The sequence below is a fragment of the Strix uralensis genome, chromosome 3, assembly GCF_047716275.1.
Source record: "Strix uralensis isolate ZFMK-TIS-50842 chromosome 3, bStrUra1, whole genome shotgun sequence".
Classification (NCBI taxonomy): Eukaryota; Metazoa; Chordata; class Aves; order Strigiformes; family Strigidae; genus Strix; species Strix uralensis.
The window spans coordinates 62,090,585-62,109,347 of NC_133974.1; the positions used below are offsets into that span (position 1 = coordinate 62,090,585).

Consider the following 18,763-nt stretch of genomic DNA (forward strand, 5'->3'; position numbering starts at 1 on the left):
AATGGTATTTTCTGTATTACACTTGGTGTATGTCAGAAAGTCTTTTAAGCCATAAAAGTACATGGCAAGCTCTTTTGGCATAACATCCTCCTACTGCAGTAAACAATGCACATTAATAATAAGTATTAGGCTAAATTGTACAGTCAGATCAGGTTTTCTGTTAAGAGGCTGACTGCCCCCAGCATCCAAACAAAATACAATGGAAGCTGTGTTTATGATTAAATAATAATCAGATTTAAACTATCTTAAGAACCATTTCTAATTCAAGGCTTAGCTGGGTATACCTTGTTCATACAAGTAACCCTAGCGATTTTACTGCCCGCTACTATAATTATAGGATCAATTGAAAAAATAATCACAAAAAAACCCAAAGAGGGGAGAGAAGCTGGTCTGCAGGTGAAGACTGGGACCTAGATTACTAAGATACAAACCTCTAAGGTGAAAAAAAAGTTCTATCACTGTCTCTTCCAGTACCAGAACTACAATGAAAAACTGATTCAAAACAAACAGAAAGTGGTTGCATTTCACATAATGTGGCATTATGCAGTGGAATTGCTTGCCATAGGATGCTGGGGAAGCCAAAAGCTTACACAGGTTCTCAGCAAGACTGGACATGTTCACAAAAAAGAAATCCATTTACTATTACTAAATATATAGAAAGAACATCTGGCTCAGGAATTGCCTGGCAGCATATAGCTGCAAGCTGGTAAAAGCATTGGGAATGTCAGCCCTGCTTTAAAACTCTCATATGGACATCTTAAACATGGGTAGGATACCAGATAGATGGACTTTTGTTCCAATCCAGTAGAGCTACTTTTATGTTCAAATAGGCCATAATTTAAAATAGTTCTGGTTCCTTACAACAATGAAAGTAGTGTAAATGTGCATGAATGACAAAAAATACAAATTATGATTCAGTATATTGGACAGTAGCAAAAAACTTTTATTATATTGCATTATTTTAAAAAATAACATTTTTTAAAAGTAACACTTCCAGTTAACTTTATGATTGAATTTCTTGAACTTTCTGAGGATACAATTTTCTGATTAGATTTAAAAGCATCATCATTTGAGGAAATCTGGATCACATTTAACATGCCGTGGTCACAAATAACTCTCAGGAACTCGGTCCTAAACCTGGATCTTGTGATGCACAGATTGGCCTGCTCCTGCTTTGCAGAAAAGAAGCAATTCTTCAATTCTAACCCCTGTAGCTGAAACATTTTAAACACAGAATAACACTGACAGTGTACTTATCTGCAGAACACAGGCCCCTTTCTAAATTGCAAGCCAAGTTTTTAGCTCATAGTGGATGTTCAGTGTTATCTTAATTCAGTGAATTATGTATTAGCAAAATAAACATGAATTTAAATTTTAATGGTGCATTTTAGTCAGGCGAAACTGTTGTGTTTATGCCCTGATTGGAAATGTAAATATCAAAAATGTCAATGGACAAACAGAAAGACATTCTCTGCATCACTCCAAATTTCTGAGGGATATTTTGAGTTAAAGAATTACAACTGTCAAATACATTTTGCTGTAGCAAAAAGTACAAATATTAAGAATAAGTCTGGATTGAAGACTTTAAAAAAAAAAGATATGTTCTCACTATAAAATGTCAGTATATATTATCAGCTCCTATGTCCTATGAAAAATTACACTCACATGCATCCCCGGAGCTCATAATTCAGCTCGTACTGATGTCCACAGGCTATCCCACTGATTGTTTGGTGGGGGTGTTATGTTTGAGGCAGTAGAGCTGAAACCTAAGAATGCATTTTAAATACCCAGTATTTACTTCAGACTAAACCAAGGTAGATGGTGCAAATAAAAGAAAACCGCTTGAGAATACTCAAACTCATCTGTTCAAAGATGGTGTTAAATACAGTTTACACAACAGGCCTTTAATATAAGCAGAGTATTCCATATTTAGTTTCCTTACATTTCATCCCTAAACATTTGATCACTATTCATACATTCTGCAGTGTCATAAAAATACCTGAAATATTTCATTCTATCAGGGCTTGCAATATTTTTATTTTGCCCCAACTATTCATATTTGCATGCAAAGTGTCATTACTGGAAGCAGCTAATACAAAAGAGCATTACAGAATACAGTGATTTGATAAGCTAACAATCTTAGCATGAATCTTAGCTAATACAAAAGTATGTCCAAAGACCCTCTACACTAATTACAAATTAGTAGTTGCACAAACTCCAGAGCATGATTCTAGAAATGAATGAGTAGTTGAGTCTCTGTGCAGCCAGTTCATGGTGTGTTCCAGCCTGTGAAACCATCATCCTCAAACATGAAGTAAGGAATTCTGTTTCTCATAGTGAGTATCTGCTAGGAAGAGTAGACAGCAGAGTAGGACCATTTGTCCTTTCTGTCCTACTATGAGGAATATTTTGTGGTTTGCAAACAGAGAGCAGTTTTCACTTCCCTCAGCAGTTACTGGGCTGGTGTAGTGGATTTTGGGAGACCTTGACCATGAGCCCATGTCCACCAGCTTAAGTTGGGAGTTCTGCTGCTGGAAGTTAAGAGCTGGCTTTGAGTATTTCTGCTGTTGATAATTAGGATTGTTTATAATAGTTGTCTGGATCAAAGCAGAATAGTTCCCTAACTGACACATAATCTTTCCCCCCTTTCCTGTTTATTAGAGAGAGTGGTCTCCTTAGCATGATCTACAGCACATATCCAGTGCTGGGTAACGGTGGGTGTAAACCAGTTGCCTTCTACAGCCTTCACTGTTCTTGTAAATACGGGTGTCTCTATTTTCAATTCAAAGGACTTCACCAGAAATGATAATAAAGTGTTTCATGGGATCCTTCAGTTCTGAGTTTCTACTCTTGAAAGGTACAGAATCATGTGCCTGACTTTCAAGATGACCCTTTTTTCCTCCCCTCTATCCATGTCTACATTTCATTGTGTTCCCAAGCTAAACACAGAAAACATCCATAAAGAGGGACAGGATCTTAAGGCTAAATTCTCAACCAATATCTCTAAATCTCTAAACCTCACAAGCAACAGCGGTCACTCTTCTGTGCATCACCAGCTCACACCTACCTCATCACCACCTACTACAGTTTTTTTCCATTAGATTAAGGAGGAAACAGCTGTTGTCAGATGGCAGCATGATGCCACCAGTCAAACAGGAAGGATTACAGCATTCAAGTCATCTTAATCCTAGTGCATAAGTGTTAATAAAGACTTTTCTTTCATCACAAATTACTAATGTAGCTAACCTCTGACACAGGCTTGAACTTCTGACTCACCTAAGAAAACTATATGCTGCTGTTATCAGTATAACAGATGAAGTAATACTTCCTTTAGCAAAAACATCATGAAGGATTTATAAATCTGATGTAAACCATTAAATGGATAGCAACACAAAGCCCAAAACATTAAAATGGTATCTCTGCATTAGCTCTAAAGACATCTTGAAAGAAAACATAACACCACGTACTGCACTTAAATCTATTATACACAGGCCATCATGATTTCCTCTTTATCAAATTGAAATGGACCTTATACTCTGCTGGGTGAGAGAGTTCAAAGGAAATTGCTAAGGACACGATGTGCAGGGGGAGTCAGCGTATACCAGGGAGTTCATTGAATGCAAACTGCTCTTGCTTAGAGGCAGACATGAAGTCCTGAAAGACTGAGATGACTCTTCAAACTGACATTTACTCAAACACTTCTGTTCTGTCCTCATTTCACATCTGTCTTATCCCATAATACTGAAGGTCTTCGTTGATCCCATTTGTAGCAAGTGTATGTACAGGTGCATGCACTCATATTTCTTATTTTTAAATTAATCTTAAAAAGTCTACTTACCTCATATCATTATTACATTTAACAAAGATATATTTTAATGTACTTTTCTTATTATCATCTATATTTTGAAGAGTTTTACTACTATTATTATTATTATGATAGCAGTCATTTTAAAATTCTTTCAATTTTGTTTCAGTCAGTTTTTATTCACCATACTGGGTATATCACTTAACAGAAAGCCGAGTGCCACTGTGGAGAACAAAAGCTGAGGACAAATTTGCTGCTGCAGGTAGTTCAAAGGATTATCACACAGCCCAATCCTTAAATTTTATTAGAAATTGATCCCTTAACTGAATTAACTATCCACAGCAGGTTTTTATCCAAATTAAGTTTCCTTCTTAAGTTTATCTAGAGGCAGATGGTAGTCTTTAAAGATTATTGGAGATATAAACCATTCTATCTCATATATATAATTACAAATCAATACTGGGTCTCTAATTCTTCGAGAACATGTGCTTTTCTATGGCTATGGAATCTTTTGTCTCATTATGCCCAAGTCTAATTGCATTTACTGTCATAATAGCAAAATGTAGCATTTATCTAAGATGTTCATCTGCTGCTAGTGCTGGTCAACAAATGCAGGACCATATGCTTCTCTACTGTGAAGAGCACGGAAGACCAAAATTGTTTTAACAAAATTAAAATTTCCTACAGGAAAAATACATGGGAGAGCAGTTATCCTCTCGCACCCACCCTTCGCTGTAGTGATTCCATGCTGGTAACGTGCAGGGATGAAGGTCCCACAGCTCACCTCTGTGGCAAAGACTCAATTTAGTCATCTGAGATAGACCAAAACTGGTTCTAAAGGACATTCCTCTCCTATTTGTCCGATGTTACAATTGTAATTGTCTTTCTATGCATGCATGGTCATCTGCACATCTGAGCAACACAGACTGCAACGGATGCCTCCACCCAGAGGAGTCAATGGCCCTTCTGTGAATGAGAGACTCGAAGAGAGTCCTTTCCTCACAGAGGAAAGGGTAAGGCTCATGAGGTACAAAATAACGCACATTATTTTCTCTGTAGACAGTTAATTTCTTATTCACAGCAATCAGAAACACTAAAGACTGCTGCACTTCTATTATTCCTTAACTGCTGTTAAATGTGTATCACATAACAGCATTCAGAATAAAAATTGATCCACCAGGTCCAAGGCAAAGAGGACACACAATATACTACTGTAACAACAATAATTTGGTTTACAATTCTTATTTAAAGAGGTCTAGCCTTTTTTCCACTGAATACTATTTGTACTTACAATCTTTGTTCACTTTTGTGTCCAAACAAAAGTATCACAGAAGTATTATTGAAGTACTATGCTCTTATGATGGCTGAGTGCCACCTTTCCTTGTCATCACTTGAATAAGGGTAATCTTCCAGCAAGGATCCCAATTCTCAACTGAAGCAATTCCCTTTCAGATGAGTGATCATCCCAGCCATTTAACTAGTTCAGTGTGACACTTTTGCAAAGGATGAACTGACCACTAGTTCACTTTCCTGCATGCTAAGACCGTCTCTTATTACAAATTTTAACTGAAACTACTGAACCCACTTATCACAACTTTTCATAAACTTGAGGCTTTTTTCATACTAGGTCCAGCATAATAAATTCTACTTAGGAGTTTCATAGTTTTATTTCAAAGAGTAAGAATATCAATAACTTCCTATAAATTTATTAGTAAATGGTGGTTTTCTGATAACCAAGAACTATAAAACCGCTCCACCTACTAATTTTATGTGGCAAAATATCTGTCAAGAATCAGAGTTCTGATTCTGCAGTCCCTCTGTCAGTTGTACCATCTAATGAAATTATTGTTTTCTGCTTTATTTAATAGTGAGTACAGATTGGGGTGGGTATTTTTAACTTTATATTTGACTCTCACAGACACACAGCTGAATGTTGATTTCTGGCATTCATAATTCCTGAGCCAAAAAACCCCATTGTTCTAGTAATCTGAGTTCCTTCACAGAAGCTGACATTTCTCCATAAATGTTTCTTTTGTCACATTTATTCAGCTATGCTGTATTTTTAGCAATCAGTATTTGTTTAAAGTTGAATATGACTACCACTTCTTAGCATCAATGTAAAATCTACCTGACCGTTCAACTTGAGAGATAAAAGAACAATATTTTTATCAAGATGTTCCTTGCTTACATTATAAAATTAAGCTTTTATTGGAATTTCTGAGGTTTTTGGATGCCTGCCTTTACAAGCTAAGTATCTGATGCAGCGCCATTCACCAAACTATTACTATGGTTCTTAGATTCAGCTTTTCCACATCCATCTCCTTCACCAAGTTGCTCTATACAGCTGCAATGCAAATTACATACAGACAATGCTGAGGATATGTCCCCGGCTTCTTTAATGTTTACTTGCAGTTCCTGACACTCAGGTTCAATCACATATGAACCATCTCCAGAAATCCAGGTTTTGGAGAAAAATTAATTAGATAGCATTATAGAACGGACTATAGGGGTTGGTTTGCACCTGTGAAGAGGGGGAGGGACTGTCCTCTCATTTCTGCTAGAGGCTATGTCTAGAGCAAATGTCTAGAGGAAATTTCTGCAGAATCAGAATGAAGGAAAAGATACATGTAAGCAAGGGTAGGTAGGTCTGGTTCTCACTACTTTGTGTAAATCCCTAGGCCATTTGGTTTTGCCTCGGGAATTATAGCAAAGTCCATGATGTCAGTGCATGCCCCAGACCTGAGCATGAGGAGATCCGCCACTCCACCACCTACAGACATTCCAACTTTGAAAGCTGTATTAAATAAAACAGAAGCAAACTAAATAAGATCAATTATCTTTGTCCAGGCTTGACTGGCCGTAAGGAAGAAACAAACAGAATTTTTAACTCCATAAATAATATTTGCTTCCACGTTAAGCTTATTTTTGGGAGGACATGAAGTATGAGGGCATCTCTTCTTAAAACTGCTAAATTTATTGAACACCTATGACTACTTCATTTTTGCCAGATATCTTTGTGTTGAGCTTGCCTCCAAATGTCATTCTTGCCACTTGTTTTTTTCTTGTATTCTATGTTTAGGCCTGGGTGGACATTTTTAATTAGCATGCATTTCTTTTCTCTCAATATTCATTACTACGCTCACTGGGAAAAATATTTTTTACAACTGCAACTATACAACTTTTGACTTACGTATCAGTAATTCCACAAAATTACTCAGTTTCTAATTACTCCATCTGATAACTATTCAAATTCCCACAGCTCACTGGGACACATAGTCGCTAAGAACTGTTCTGGGTTGCTGGCTTCTAGTAAGTAAAATGTGCTTGCCCGTATTATTTTCTTGAGTGCATTTTCTAATAATTTTCACTGTACTTCAAGCTCCTGCTTTAAATCTGATCTCTCAAAGCTTACCTTACGCAGCACTGTTTCTCATTTTGATCTTTGTTCTGGAGAGAGAAAACTAAAGTGATGTAACCCTTCCCTTCAAGCTGATGGACTGTGATGGCCACACTGGCTTCTTTTTTTGGCCAGAGATTATGAAGGTAGTTTTGAAAGTACGAAGGAAGAATGAGGCTGATAAACATTTATACTTACTACATGATAGGAATCAAGTATCCAATGATTCTACTGACCACTATTGCAGCAAAAAAATAAATGAGAATGTTAGGCTTCTCAATTACTTACTGCAGTTGAGAGGATACGTCAGGAAGGAGTGGAGGAAATAAGCATCTGAGCAAGAAGAGTGAGGGAATGAAGGTGTACGTGTACGCCAGAGTTATTATTGTTGTATTTCCTAACCAAATGAGGCCAATGACTGCACAGCTATTGCAGCCATCTCCTTTCCAATGCTGGAAAAGCCACCACATGGACCACCAAGCTGGGGCTGCGTCTGACTTGACAGGTAATATCAGAAAGAGAGGACGCAGTCTGAGAAACGTCTGCCACCCTGCCTTCTCCTTGGTGGCAAGGGTCACCCTCCACTTCAAAATGGTAAAATGTGTCTCTTCCTTTCTATTGCACCTGCTGAAAAGCTGAAATGGTGAGTGTCTCGTGTCATGTTTCCTAGACTTCTGCCTTTGTGTGGTTTCCGGGAGGTATCACATGGAGCAGAATGGTGAGAAAGGAAATGCTAACAAAACATCAGTGATGGCCTTCTGTAGTCAAAGAGATAGTCAAGCTTAATTGAGTGAAAACTGCTGGATGGGCACTCTTAACTCACTTTGAGAATTTTTTTGTCATTTATCATAGATTGGTCAGAAAGCGGTTTAAGCTGTTTCAAAGCAACGATGAACAAATATCCTCTTTTGAAGCCAAATGTGCTGATGGAAGAGGGTGACATCTTTGCAGAGCTGATACACAATCATTCAGTAATCCTTTTTAGTCAAAATTAGATGAATTGACTACTTTACATAGTATATTGTTACTAACAGCATTTTGCAGAGTGCATGCCTTTTTTTCCATCCTATTCCCAAGCCTAAGACCTTGAATTTTCTGTTCTACAGCCTTGCCATGGGCTTCCTGGATGTTCACTATCCTCTGAAGAAGAAGAGTTGGCAGCTTCATAAAGATAACTGACAAGTCTGCAGCATCTTTGGTTGAAAAAATAAATGGATTTATCTAAACACTATGCAAGGTATGAGCAAGAAGCCTACAAGAAAGGACGGGGGGTGGGGGAGCAGCAGAGGATGACGAGAAAGCTCTCTCTTAGAAGTCAGAAAGTGTAGGGATAAAATGAGAATTGCCAAAAGTCAAGCTGAGTCCTGACAGTTGACAGGTCCTGAGACCTAGCAATATAAATTAAAATAAATGTATACTATTCTTTGACAGTATAGAGAAAAAGAGAAATGAAACTGCAGTGAATTTGCTACACCGTAAGAATGGAGTTGAGATCAAAGATAATGTTGGTATGGCCACCTCAAAACTTAATCTTCTGTAAGAAGAATGACAGCAAAAGCCGTCTACTGAAAACGTTTGTATAACACTAAATAGCATTCAAGATAGAAGCAAAGCCTTTAAGGTTTGGTAAAATTAAGCAAGGCAAATTAAATTATCTCCTGCCCCAAATATTGAAACAATTCACCTATGAATTCAATAGTAAGTAACTAAAAAAACTATCAGCTCAAGTGATGCCATATTAACAGAAAATGTCAAGAGAACAAATATAATTTAGAAAGATAAAACCAGAAAAAGTGGCAACTTTACACCTATTACTCTGAGCTCGATGGTGTGCAAGTCTTTTTAAGAACTTCTAAGGCAAGGATATTTTGAGACACAGAGGTAAATGGAAACCTGGGATAAAATACAACATGGCTTTACCAAGGTAAATACAGATTTTGGTAATAAAATAACCTGTATTAAAGACGGGGGGGCTGAAGCAGATCTAACCTACATGGCCTTCAGTATTACATTTGATACTGTACTACATAAGGAACATAACTACATAACGCAATTAAACAAACAGGAGATTGTGAACAGTGCAAGCCTGTAAACTGGGGATAGACTTAGCTGAGAAGAGACAGCAATACATTACAGCAAGAAGAAAATTGATGAATTGGGGGAAAGGGAGTCTTCCTACTAAAATTTCTCAAGGTTCCCTCTTACTAATGATCTTATTATTTAATCTTTTCATTCATAACTTTGGCACAGAATGAAAAATGTGAAATTTACTGATAGTATAAAATTAGGGATATCAATTTAGAGAATGTCCAGGTTATACAGGAAAAATGGATTAATAAAAGGACTGGAAAAATAAAAATGAGACACAAGTGCATGTTTTTAATCGACTTAATAACTAGATTTTATGTTATAAGCCAGCGGACTCATCAGTTTGAAATGACAGATACTAATTGGCCATAAGGCAACCATCAGACACAGTGTGGTACAGCAACAAAAAACGCATATGCAATCCTGCATATATCTAGCTATATCAGGCTAGATAGCAGAGTTTTAATATCATCACAGACACTGATCAGACATTATTTAAAATTATAGTATCACATGTGATCACTTGTAATCAAGAAAGACGTATTCAAACATGGACAATCACATGGGAAAGAGCAGAATCTACTCAGCATGAGCAACTAAGAAGTGACAACAAAATTGCTGTTTGCAAGTACTCATAAACATAGATATCTTGGCTGGGAAAATCCATTTAAGTTTGCAGTGGTTTGAGCCCAGAGGGCAACTGAGCACCATGCAGCCACTTGTTCACTCCTTCCCCCTCAGGAATGGGAAGGAAAAAATAAAAGACTCGGGAATCAAGATAAGGCAGGGAGGGATGATCCACCCATTAAGGTCATGGGGAAAAGACAGTCTCATTAGGGGAAGAAAAAGAACATCAATCTAATTCAACCACCACCACTTAATTTAACAATCAAACAGAGTAAGGCAGTAAGAAGTATAACCGCATCTTAAAAACACCTTCCCCCCGACCCCTCCCTTCTTCCCAGGCTCAACTTTGCTCCCGATTTCTCTACCTCCTCCCCTCCAGCAGCACAGTGGAGATGGGGGATGGGGGTTGAGGTCAGTTCATCACCCGTTGTTTCTGCCACTCCTTCCTCCTCAGGGGGAGGACTCCTCACACTCTTCCCCTGTTCCAGCATGGAGTCCCTCTCATGGGACACAGTCCTCCACGAACATTCTCCGACGTGCGTCCTTCCCATGGGCTGCAGCTCTTCATGAACTGCTCCAACGTGGGTCCCTCCCACAGGTCTCAGCCCTCCCAGAGATGAACTGCTCTAGCGTGGGCTTCCCACAGAGTCCCAGCCTTCTTTGGGTGCAGCCACCTGCGCTGGCATGGGGTGCTCCACAGGCTACAAATAGGTATCTGCTCCACCATGGACCTCCGTGGGCTGCAGGGGCACAGCCTGCCCTCTCATCATGGGCTACAGAGGAGTCTCTGCTCTGGTGCACCTCCCCTCCTTCCTCCTCCTTTCTTCAGCTGACCTCGGCGTTTGCAGAGGCGTCTCCCTCGCAACTCCTCCTCACAACTCCAACTCCTTCTCCCAGGTTCCCCTTCTTAAATACACTGTCTCAGAGGTGCAGCCACCGTCACTAATTGGCTTGGCCTCGGCACAGAGGCAGGTCCCACTTGGAGCTGGGGGAGCTTCAAGAAGCTTCTCACAGGATCCACTGCTGTAACCCCCTCCCCTGCTACCAAAACCCCACCACACACACACAAACCCAACACAAAGTAAATAGACAATGTTGATACAAAAGAAATGTGTAGAAATTTTCCATTTGGAACTGTAGGCTGAAAATTAGAAATCCATTTCTAAAAATCAAGAGGAGCAAGGTTCCAGTACACCCATCAAGAAGGACAAACAACCTAATCTTTAAAAAAGCCAAGTATGTTTATGAAATGGATTAGAGATGGTAGCATTTTTATAAGCCACAAGGTAGCACTCAGTGAGCTAGGAAGTTCTTTCCAACCTGGCATCCTCCTGTGCTATGTTCCTACACTAGGGCAGAAGAAGCCACAGAAAGTAGCTCCATTAAATATTTAGAAAATCTTATGTTAAAGATACATTAAGCTTCTAAAAGAAAATGAACTCAAGAACTTCGGAAGTCAACAACATCACTTCAGGTCTAATGTGTGTCAGTATGTAATTGCTTTAATCTATAATTTTACAAATGAAACAAAATTATGTACAAGTATACCTTTGACTTTGAGGGGGTAGGAGGGGTTGGTAAGAATCAAAGATCAGGCAGTGGTCCATGCAGACTATTTGTATGTTAGTGCAAGAGCATAAGGAACCGCAAAATAATACATGTGATGTATAACCTCACCTACAGCACTCAGCAGAACCCTGTATTCTTTACTTGTCCATTGGACATGGCCACACTGGTACCAAGCCCCCAGACGAGTGGAGACAAGGTCACCCACTGGGACTCAGAAATCATGACAGTTCCCAGCAGTGCTCTAAGAGGGACACTAAACTTCTGAAAAAAAAGTTTCCCAGGGAAATACTTTGTCCAAGTATGTAGCCAGGGGTGCTGAACTAACAGGTCCAGGCTGTGTTTTTGTAACAGCAACCTCAGCAGCTTCAACCTCTGCTGGACCTCTAAGCAGGAGGAAGTCATGCTCCTTCCTCTGCTTCCTCATTCTCCCTCTCCTCTCAGCTCCTTCCTCAAGCTAACCATGCACAGCCACATGCTGAGGTGTTGGAGTAGCAGTACAGTGTCTTGTCCAAACTTCTTGGTCCTGGGCTCCTTTGAGAAAAATGTGCCAGGGCAGCTAGAAAGATTCCTCAGGCAGGATTCAGTCCATTGGCCACACCTTGAACCATGCAGAGTCAGATCATGGATTTTTAAGAAGCAAATCCTTAAGTTCATTCTTATACCAAAGCCTGCACAACCTAAGACCTCTTGGTGAGTGTAAAGATGTTGGAATCAGAAGGATGAAGGAAGATGTGACTGACAGTATTAGCAGAAGTCTTTTTATTTGCTGGCCAACTTTTTAAAGGTATAAAAATTTCATATATAAAAGCAGGGATCTCATGACCGCTCCAAAATGGTTTTATTCATTGCTGCTTCAATTAAAAATCTTGCTGCATTTCATGTGACCACTTTCAGAGGCAGGTTATAGAAACAGATAATTAATTCATAACAAATAGTGAACTTCCAGAAAACCACTTCAAGCCTGGGACTGCTCTTTTCCACCTGTGTAGTCTAATCATTTTCATCTCCTAAAATGAGAAATTACCACAGCCATGCTTCGGTTCAAATTTCTGCAATACAATTACTGTTGGTCCCATCGAACATTCACTCCCCCCATGAATGTCTTTCATTCATAATTCTACATCTTTATCTTCAGTTTGCTTGTGTTGCCTGGTGGTGTCCTTGGGATCTGCTCTATCTGCCGCCATCCCCTTTGTCTGTTGTTCTCAAGAATCACTGCTCATCTCATTTTTTGTATGATGCTCTGCTTTCACTTGGTGTGCAACCTTTGTTTACATAGAGATAATTACATAAAGTATATTTATATGAAAACATCTCACCTTGCTGAGAACATAATTTAGTGTTTTTACAGTTATTTTCTTGGCTGATCCATTCCCATTCAGTGAGCCTGCTTTTGTCTTACAGACTAATCAGAAGTTTAGGACTGAGCTGAATGGGACTTAAATGTGTACAGAACCATCCTCTATAAGGGCTAATTAGTTGAGGTAAGTGTAAGAGAACAAGCACTGCTACATGATTTCTTCTAGCAAGTATGAGTACTGTATTTCAATGTGTTCTGATTTTCAGAAAGGGCATTTCTTAGAATAGTTTTATAGTGCCCAAGGTTGTAATATTATTCCTGTAGCTCCGGGATCCTATGTTTTGCAAGTTGTCAAATTCAAAGGCAAGAAAGATTCCTGTGATGTCCACATTTCTGCTAACTGTGCAAGTGCTGCAGTGATTTGAATTAATTATCTGTTTCTCAGTAAGTACTGAATTAAGGGCATAATTATGATTCTCTAAGGATCTGATTATAGTAACAGTTTGGGCTTCCCAGTGTACTATTTTACTGGCATAGTCTAATCTTGTCACAAACTGTATTCTTACAAACTTATTAAGTACAGTTTTTCACGTTCATCTTTTTCTTATGACATATTAGCATAGTATTTATTCACTTAACTGTGGCTGAACTTTAAAATCCAATTCATGAACCAGGCCTCGCTGGTAAAGAACTTACAGGGAATACGAAGATGACAGCTGACACTTGGCATTTCTGCATATGCTGTACTCAGGGAAGAAAAAGGGACAGTGCTGATAATAAATATTTTTCCCAGCACACCAGCTACCTAACTATTCTTAACTCAGTCAAACAGCTTATTTTTCAGTTTCCTTGCTGTTAATTGGTTTTTAAGTGTTTCCACCCTCACATATAGAAGAAAATATTGCATGGCTAGCCAGAAGCCTACTAAAATGGTTTAATCAGAAATAATAGTATTTCAAGAATATGTCAGACAATTTCAGTGTATGCACCCTCTTTCCTACTTTACCGTTTTCTGGATGCATTGTTATATTGCTGGTCACTTGCTAATGGAGGCACAGAATAAGCACACGGTAATGCCTAATAGTAGCTGTTCATGCCTGACTAGCATGGATTAAAACATCCATCACCTGTCTGTCATGATTTTGTGATGCGGATGGACAAAAGTATTATGTGATTTTGCTAAAATCAAGTGGCACTTTAAGCCTGCAGACTCACTAAAGATGACCTTTCCCTGATCTGTTCTGCATGCAAATATGCTCTATGTCGCTGATGTGTACTGGTTCCAGGGAACACCTCTTGTTCATTTATGTCCTGCCAGATACTGCCACTATTTACCACTCCAGCAATACTCAGTGAAGTATCCATCCTCTTATTTAGCTTTGACAAATGGAAACCTATTCTAACTCATGTTCATTCACAACAAATAACGTTCAATTCTTTGCCTGTTGCATGTACTGAGTCCCTTTGCAGCCACATCTCCAATAGCTCTGCTTCTCCTACAAAAGCGAATTGCTGGACTTAACATCTCCCCTAATTTTACTGACTTCTTTCACTCAGTACTAAAATTATCAAATTCTGCCTTCAGCCAGGTCACTGGTCACTTATTAAATTTTCAGATACACTCATCAGACTTTTTCGATACTTTGGTGCTCATCCAGCATGAGAAGAGCTTTCTTTAAGTTTAGTAAACTTAAAACACTTGGCAGTGATCAGGCTGCTGCTGGTTTAAGAACATAACTTTATCGCTTTGCTGCATTTCCCCATCTGTCTGCATTATTTGCTGTTTCCTAATTCCCTTTATACTATAAAATCCTTGAGGCTGAGATTTTTTTTTGTCTGATGTTTATAAAACAAATAGAGCCATGAAGCTCTGGTTCAAAACCAGCAGTAATATGCAGCAATCAAATAACCACTATTCAGAGGAGGACAAGAGAAGAGAGGCAGGCGTAAGGAACTGGCAGCAATTTTTCCTCTTGATTTCCTTCTCTATTTGCCCAGCAAAGAAACAGCAGCATAAAACCACACAAATTTATAAAATTAGAGCTGTGATTTTGATTAGGTGTGTGGAATAGATTAAACAGTTTTAGCAGTTAAAACATCCTATTGTAAAAAACAAGTTAAAAACTGGTGACATAACATGCTTCTCTCATGTAATTCATGCCAAAATATTATTATTTTAGTAACTGTTAATATCTTCAGAGTGCAGATATCCTAGGAATCAAGGCTTAAACCATACCAATAAAAAGTTGCAGTACAATTGAGTGCCCTTTTTTCCACTCACTGCTATGGCTAACTTGGCAAAATTTAGCTAATGAAATCAGTTCCCAGAGTTGGCCTGCCTTACGTGAAAATGCTGCACATAAATACCACTGCTTTCTCAAACTAAATTTCAGGCTCAATGTATGCTCCCTCTTGATACATTGTCTTTATGTTTTCGATCAAATCTTTTGATGCATGTGAAGTGTTTATACACGGGAGAAAAACTGTGATTCTGCAACATACACGTGGAACATCACCAGGACTGCGCATTTTTTTTGCTCTCTCTCCGCTCAATGCAAAGATATTTGTACTTATCTGCTAAATCTAGTAGATGATACTGGGAAAAACGGCTTAGTAATGTACCCGGCCAGTAGTCATATAAAAAAAGAAGAAATACGCAATTTGTCTGATCCATGCTATTATAGTTATGCGACACGGGTACTGCAGGGACAACAACTTTTCAGACTGTAACTAATAACCGGCATTTTCCACAAAGCGCCTTTGCTCTCCTGCTGCGCTGCCAGACGCGCTCCGGGGAAGGGCTGGAAGAGGCCCGACGCCGCGGCAGCGCACACGGGCGCGGTAGCGGCCGCGGAAGCGCACACGCTCCCACCCGTCGCGGTCACGCGTGGCCGTGCCACACCGCAGCGCACCCGGCCGCCGCCGTTTCCCTCGCGGTCGCTGCCGGCGGTTCGGGCGCAGACCGGCGCGGCGGGCGGCGGAGGCGGCGTCGCGGCGCAGGCGTGTGCGGGCGGCGTGGGCCCGGGCCCGGCGGGACGGGCGCGGGGCGGCGGCCGCCCGGGTGTGACGGCCGGCCGGGAGGAGCGGGGCGGTGGCCGCGCTCGCCCGCCCGCCCTTACCTGAGGTGCAGGTAGTGCACCAGCTTCATCACCACCGTCACCATCTTCCCGGGTCACCTTCCCCGCCGCTGCCTGCGGGGCGGGAGGGACACACGGCGGGGAGGGGGACGCTTCCCGGGGCCTCCCTCCTCCCGCCGCGGCTCTTGCCCGCTGCCTCGCCGTCCGCAGTCCCCTCGGGGCGGCAGCGGCTTCGCCTCTCGGCCGCTCACCTGCCGGCGGCGACCCGGCCCCGCCGCCGAGAGGCCCGCCCGGGCAGAGGCGGGGCCGGCGCCCTCCCGCGGGGCCGCCCGACCTCGATCCCCCCCGCCCCGCCGCCCGCTGCGGAGAGGCAGCGCCCGGCGGCGGCCCGGGGCGGCCGCTGAGTCACTGCGGGGCGGCAGGCGGCTGGGCCGCCTTCCCGCCGTCCCGTCCTGAGGGGAGGACCGCGGGGAGCCCGGCCGGGGGGCGCCGTGCCCCGCTCCGCCTGGTGCCGTCGGGGCGCGCCCCGCCCGCCCGTTTCCCTGCGCTCCGCTCTGGCCTGCGGTGGGGCCACCGTGACACAGGACGGGGTCGGGCCCTGCGGCCTCCCCGAGGGGCCCGGCTTCGGCAGGGCTGCCCTGGGGCGGCCTCCCCGCCACGACCGCGCCTCGGGACGAGGCGGGGGCCCGGGCAGGCCGGCAGGGTCGCGGCTTTCTTCCGAGGTGGACGCGGCTCTCCCCCGAGAGCTGGGCAGGGGGTGCGGGGTGCGGGCAGGCAGCGCGGCGCGGGAGAGCCCGGGTGTGAGGGAGGAGGCGCCCCGCGGGAGTAGGGAGACGGTCCCGTCCCCGCGCCTGGGACGGCCGAGACCTGCACGGGGCCTGTGCGCGCTTCCACAGGCCGCTCAGCCGGGGAGAGCCCAGCGAGGAGCGAGGGGAATGATTGCAGGTGGGGACAACCTGCCTCGCCCTACGGAACTGATGTCTTCACCCACTCGGCTCAGCAGAGGACGGGACAAGAAGAGGTGATTTGATGGTGCGCATAAGCACCCACGCAGGAGGATTTGTCATAGCAGAGAGCTCTTCTTTAATCTACCAAAGACATAAGAAGAACCAAAGGACTGGGGCAGAAGGTAGACACGTTCGGGCTGGGAACAATGAAACACCTTTTGTGTTACTGTAAGGGTACCGAAACACTGAAACAATCTATAAAAAGCACTACTGGATCTTGGATGTCCTGAAATTTTAGCTCTACAATGGATGATTTCCTCATACAACCCACATATAAATAATCTCGGTTTGACTGGGGTTACAGAGAAAATCCTGTGGTCTTTTTTACTGTGGAGATCAGCCTAGATACCACAGAGCAAATGATCAGAACAGTATCTCCAGGTTTTCAAATCTGTGAATAATAACTACTTCATTTCTGGTGCACTCCAAATTGAGAATATCCCTTCAGCCTTTTTCTCCCCTTGGGCATCCACCCTAGTCAGGGTGGACCAGGCAAGACTCTTGAAAAAGTAGTATGTACTAAATGTAATTCAAAGATGATCATAATGCACACATTAACTTTTATGAGGAAAGGTTGCAAACAAAAATATATTCTGTATTTTCTGACTCAAAATGCTTGATTTAATGACTAATGAAGCATTTCATTGTGTTGATAACATTCAAATTACTGAAATTTAGAAACAAAAAGAAGTCACAGTACATGAAACGTTTCCAGTTCACCAAGAAGTATTTGGGGACTATGGATAGCTTAAAAGTAAATAGTGCCACAAAGATACATCTTAAATATTTGATATAAATTAGAAGGTTGTAGCTGCAAAGTTACTATTCTGTGACTGTACCCTCTTGAAGTAAGCTGGCTGCTGTAAATTTTATTTCAGTGTTTCTAGAAAGAATTGACTAGAAATCCCCATAGACAGTAAGAATTTTAACTCAGTCTGTGGTTTGCTGTGGTCTCTAATCCCTTCTATCTGCACATTCTTGACAGTATCAGTCTTGTAAGAAAAGTGTGTTTAGTTTTTGTTGAATCAGACAGAAAACAGAGATGCTGTAAACATACAGGAGATTATGTAGATAGTTAAAATAGATATTTTTTTTAGTGGATAAATGCTGCAATGCAAATATTTTTGGCCCATTCTACATATGGTTTTATATCCCATATCCTCAAGCTAGTTTTCATTAATGTCATTATTTTACTCTATAAATTCTTTCTATACTTCCTGTACTTCTCAGCTCATGCCAATTAGAGCTCCTAAGTACATGCCCTTCACTTGCTAACCTGTTCTCATGCTCTGAGCTGCTCTCTACACCATTTACAGCTCTGCTCCATCAGCAGAGCAGAGGTAGAGTGTTTCATCTCTACCAGGTTTAACACAGCTGGCTTCTTTTTTGTTCTTAATGATCTCCCTTTTCATATGTCTTCTTAAAATTTGTTATTTCTCACTAGCATTCCTTAACTAATCTTTCCTTGCTAATTCTATGCTTGTATTTATTCATACAACAACTTTGTTAGCAGAAATATTAAAAATGGATGTAGCTGTGATCTAACAACGCTGCTATAATTCAAAGTGCTTGTTCCCAAAACATATGAATCATCTTACTAGACTAAAAATTGATCTGATGGATTTTTTTTTTCCCTGCAAGAATGTGTACTTTCTATGAAACAAAAATTCTGAAAATTCTGTTTTACAGTTTCTAAAAGGACCTATCAAAATGTTTGAAATAAAACATACACTTTATGAGGTTTGCTTCAGTATTGCTTCGCTTTATTCCATTGTTTGACTTTAATTTTCATGCTCTGGCATATTTCAGTAGTCAACAGGATAACATATGTGTTTTGATTATATTCTGTCAAGAAATTTCTAAAAAAAAATATTTTTCCTTGAAACTTTTAGA

General features: G+C 41.2%; 1 protein-coding gene across 1 annotated transcript in view; it reads right to left on the reverse strand.

The window, feature by feature from the left end:
* ARHGAP18 (Rho GTPase activating protein 18) overlaps window positions 1–16,122 on the reverse strand; it is a 96,297-nt gene extending 80,175 nt beyond the window's left edge. Inside the window, exon 1 of the mRNA XM_074862475.1 lies at window positions 15,906–16,122. Within this exon, the coding sequence (XP_074718576.1) occupies window positions 15,906–15,949 (44 nt within the window). The 5' untranslated portion in view covers window positions 15,950–16,122. The remainder of the gene's footprint in view (window positions 1–15,905) is intronic.
* Window positions 16,123–18,763: the final 2,641 nt, after the last annotated feature.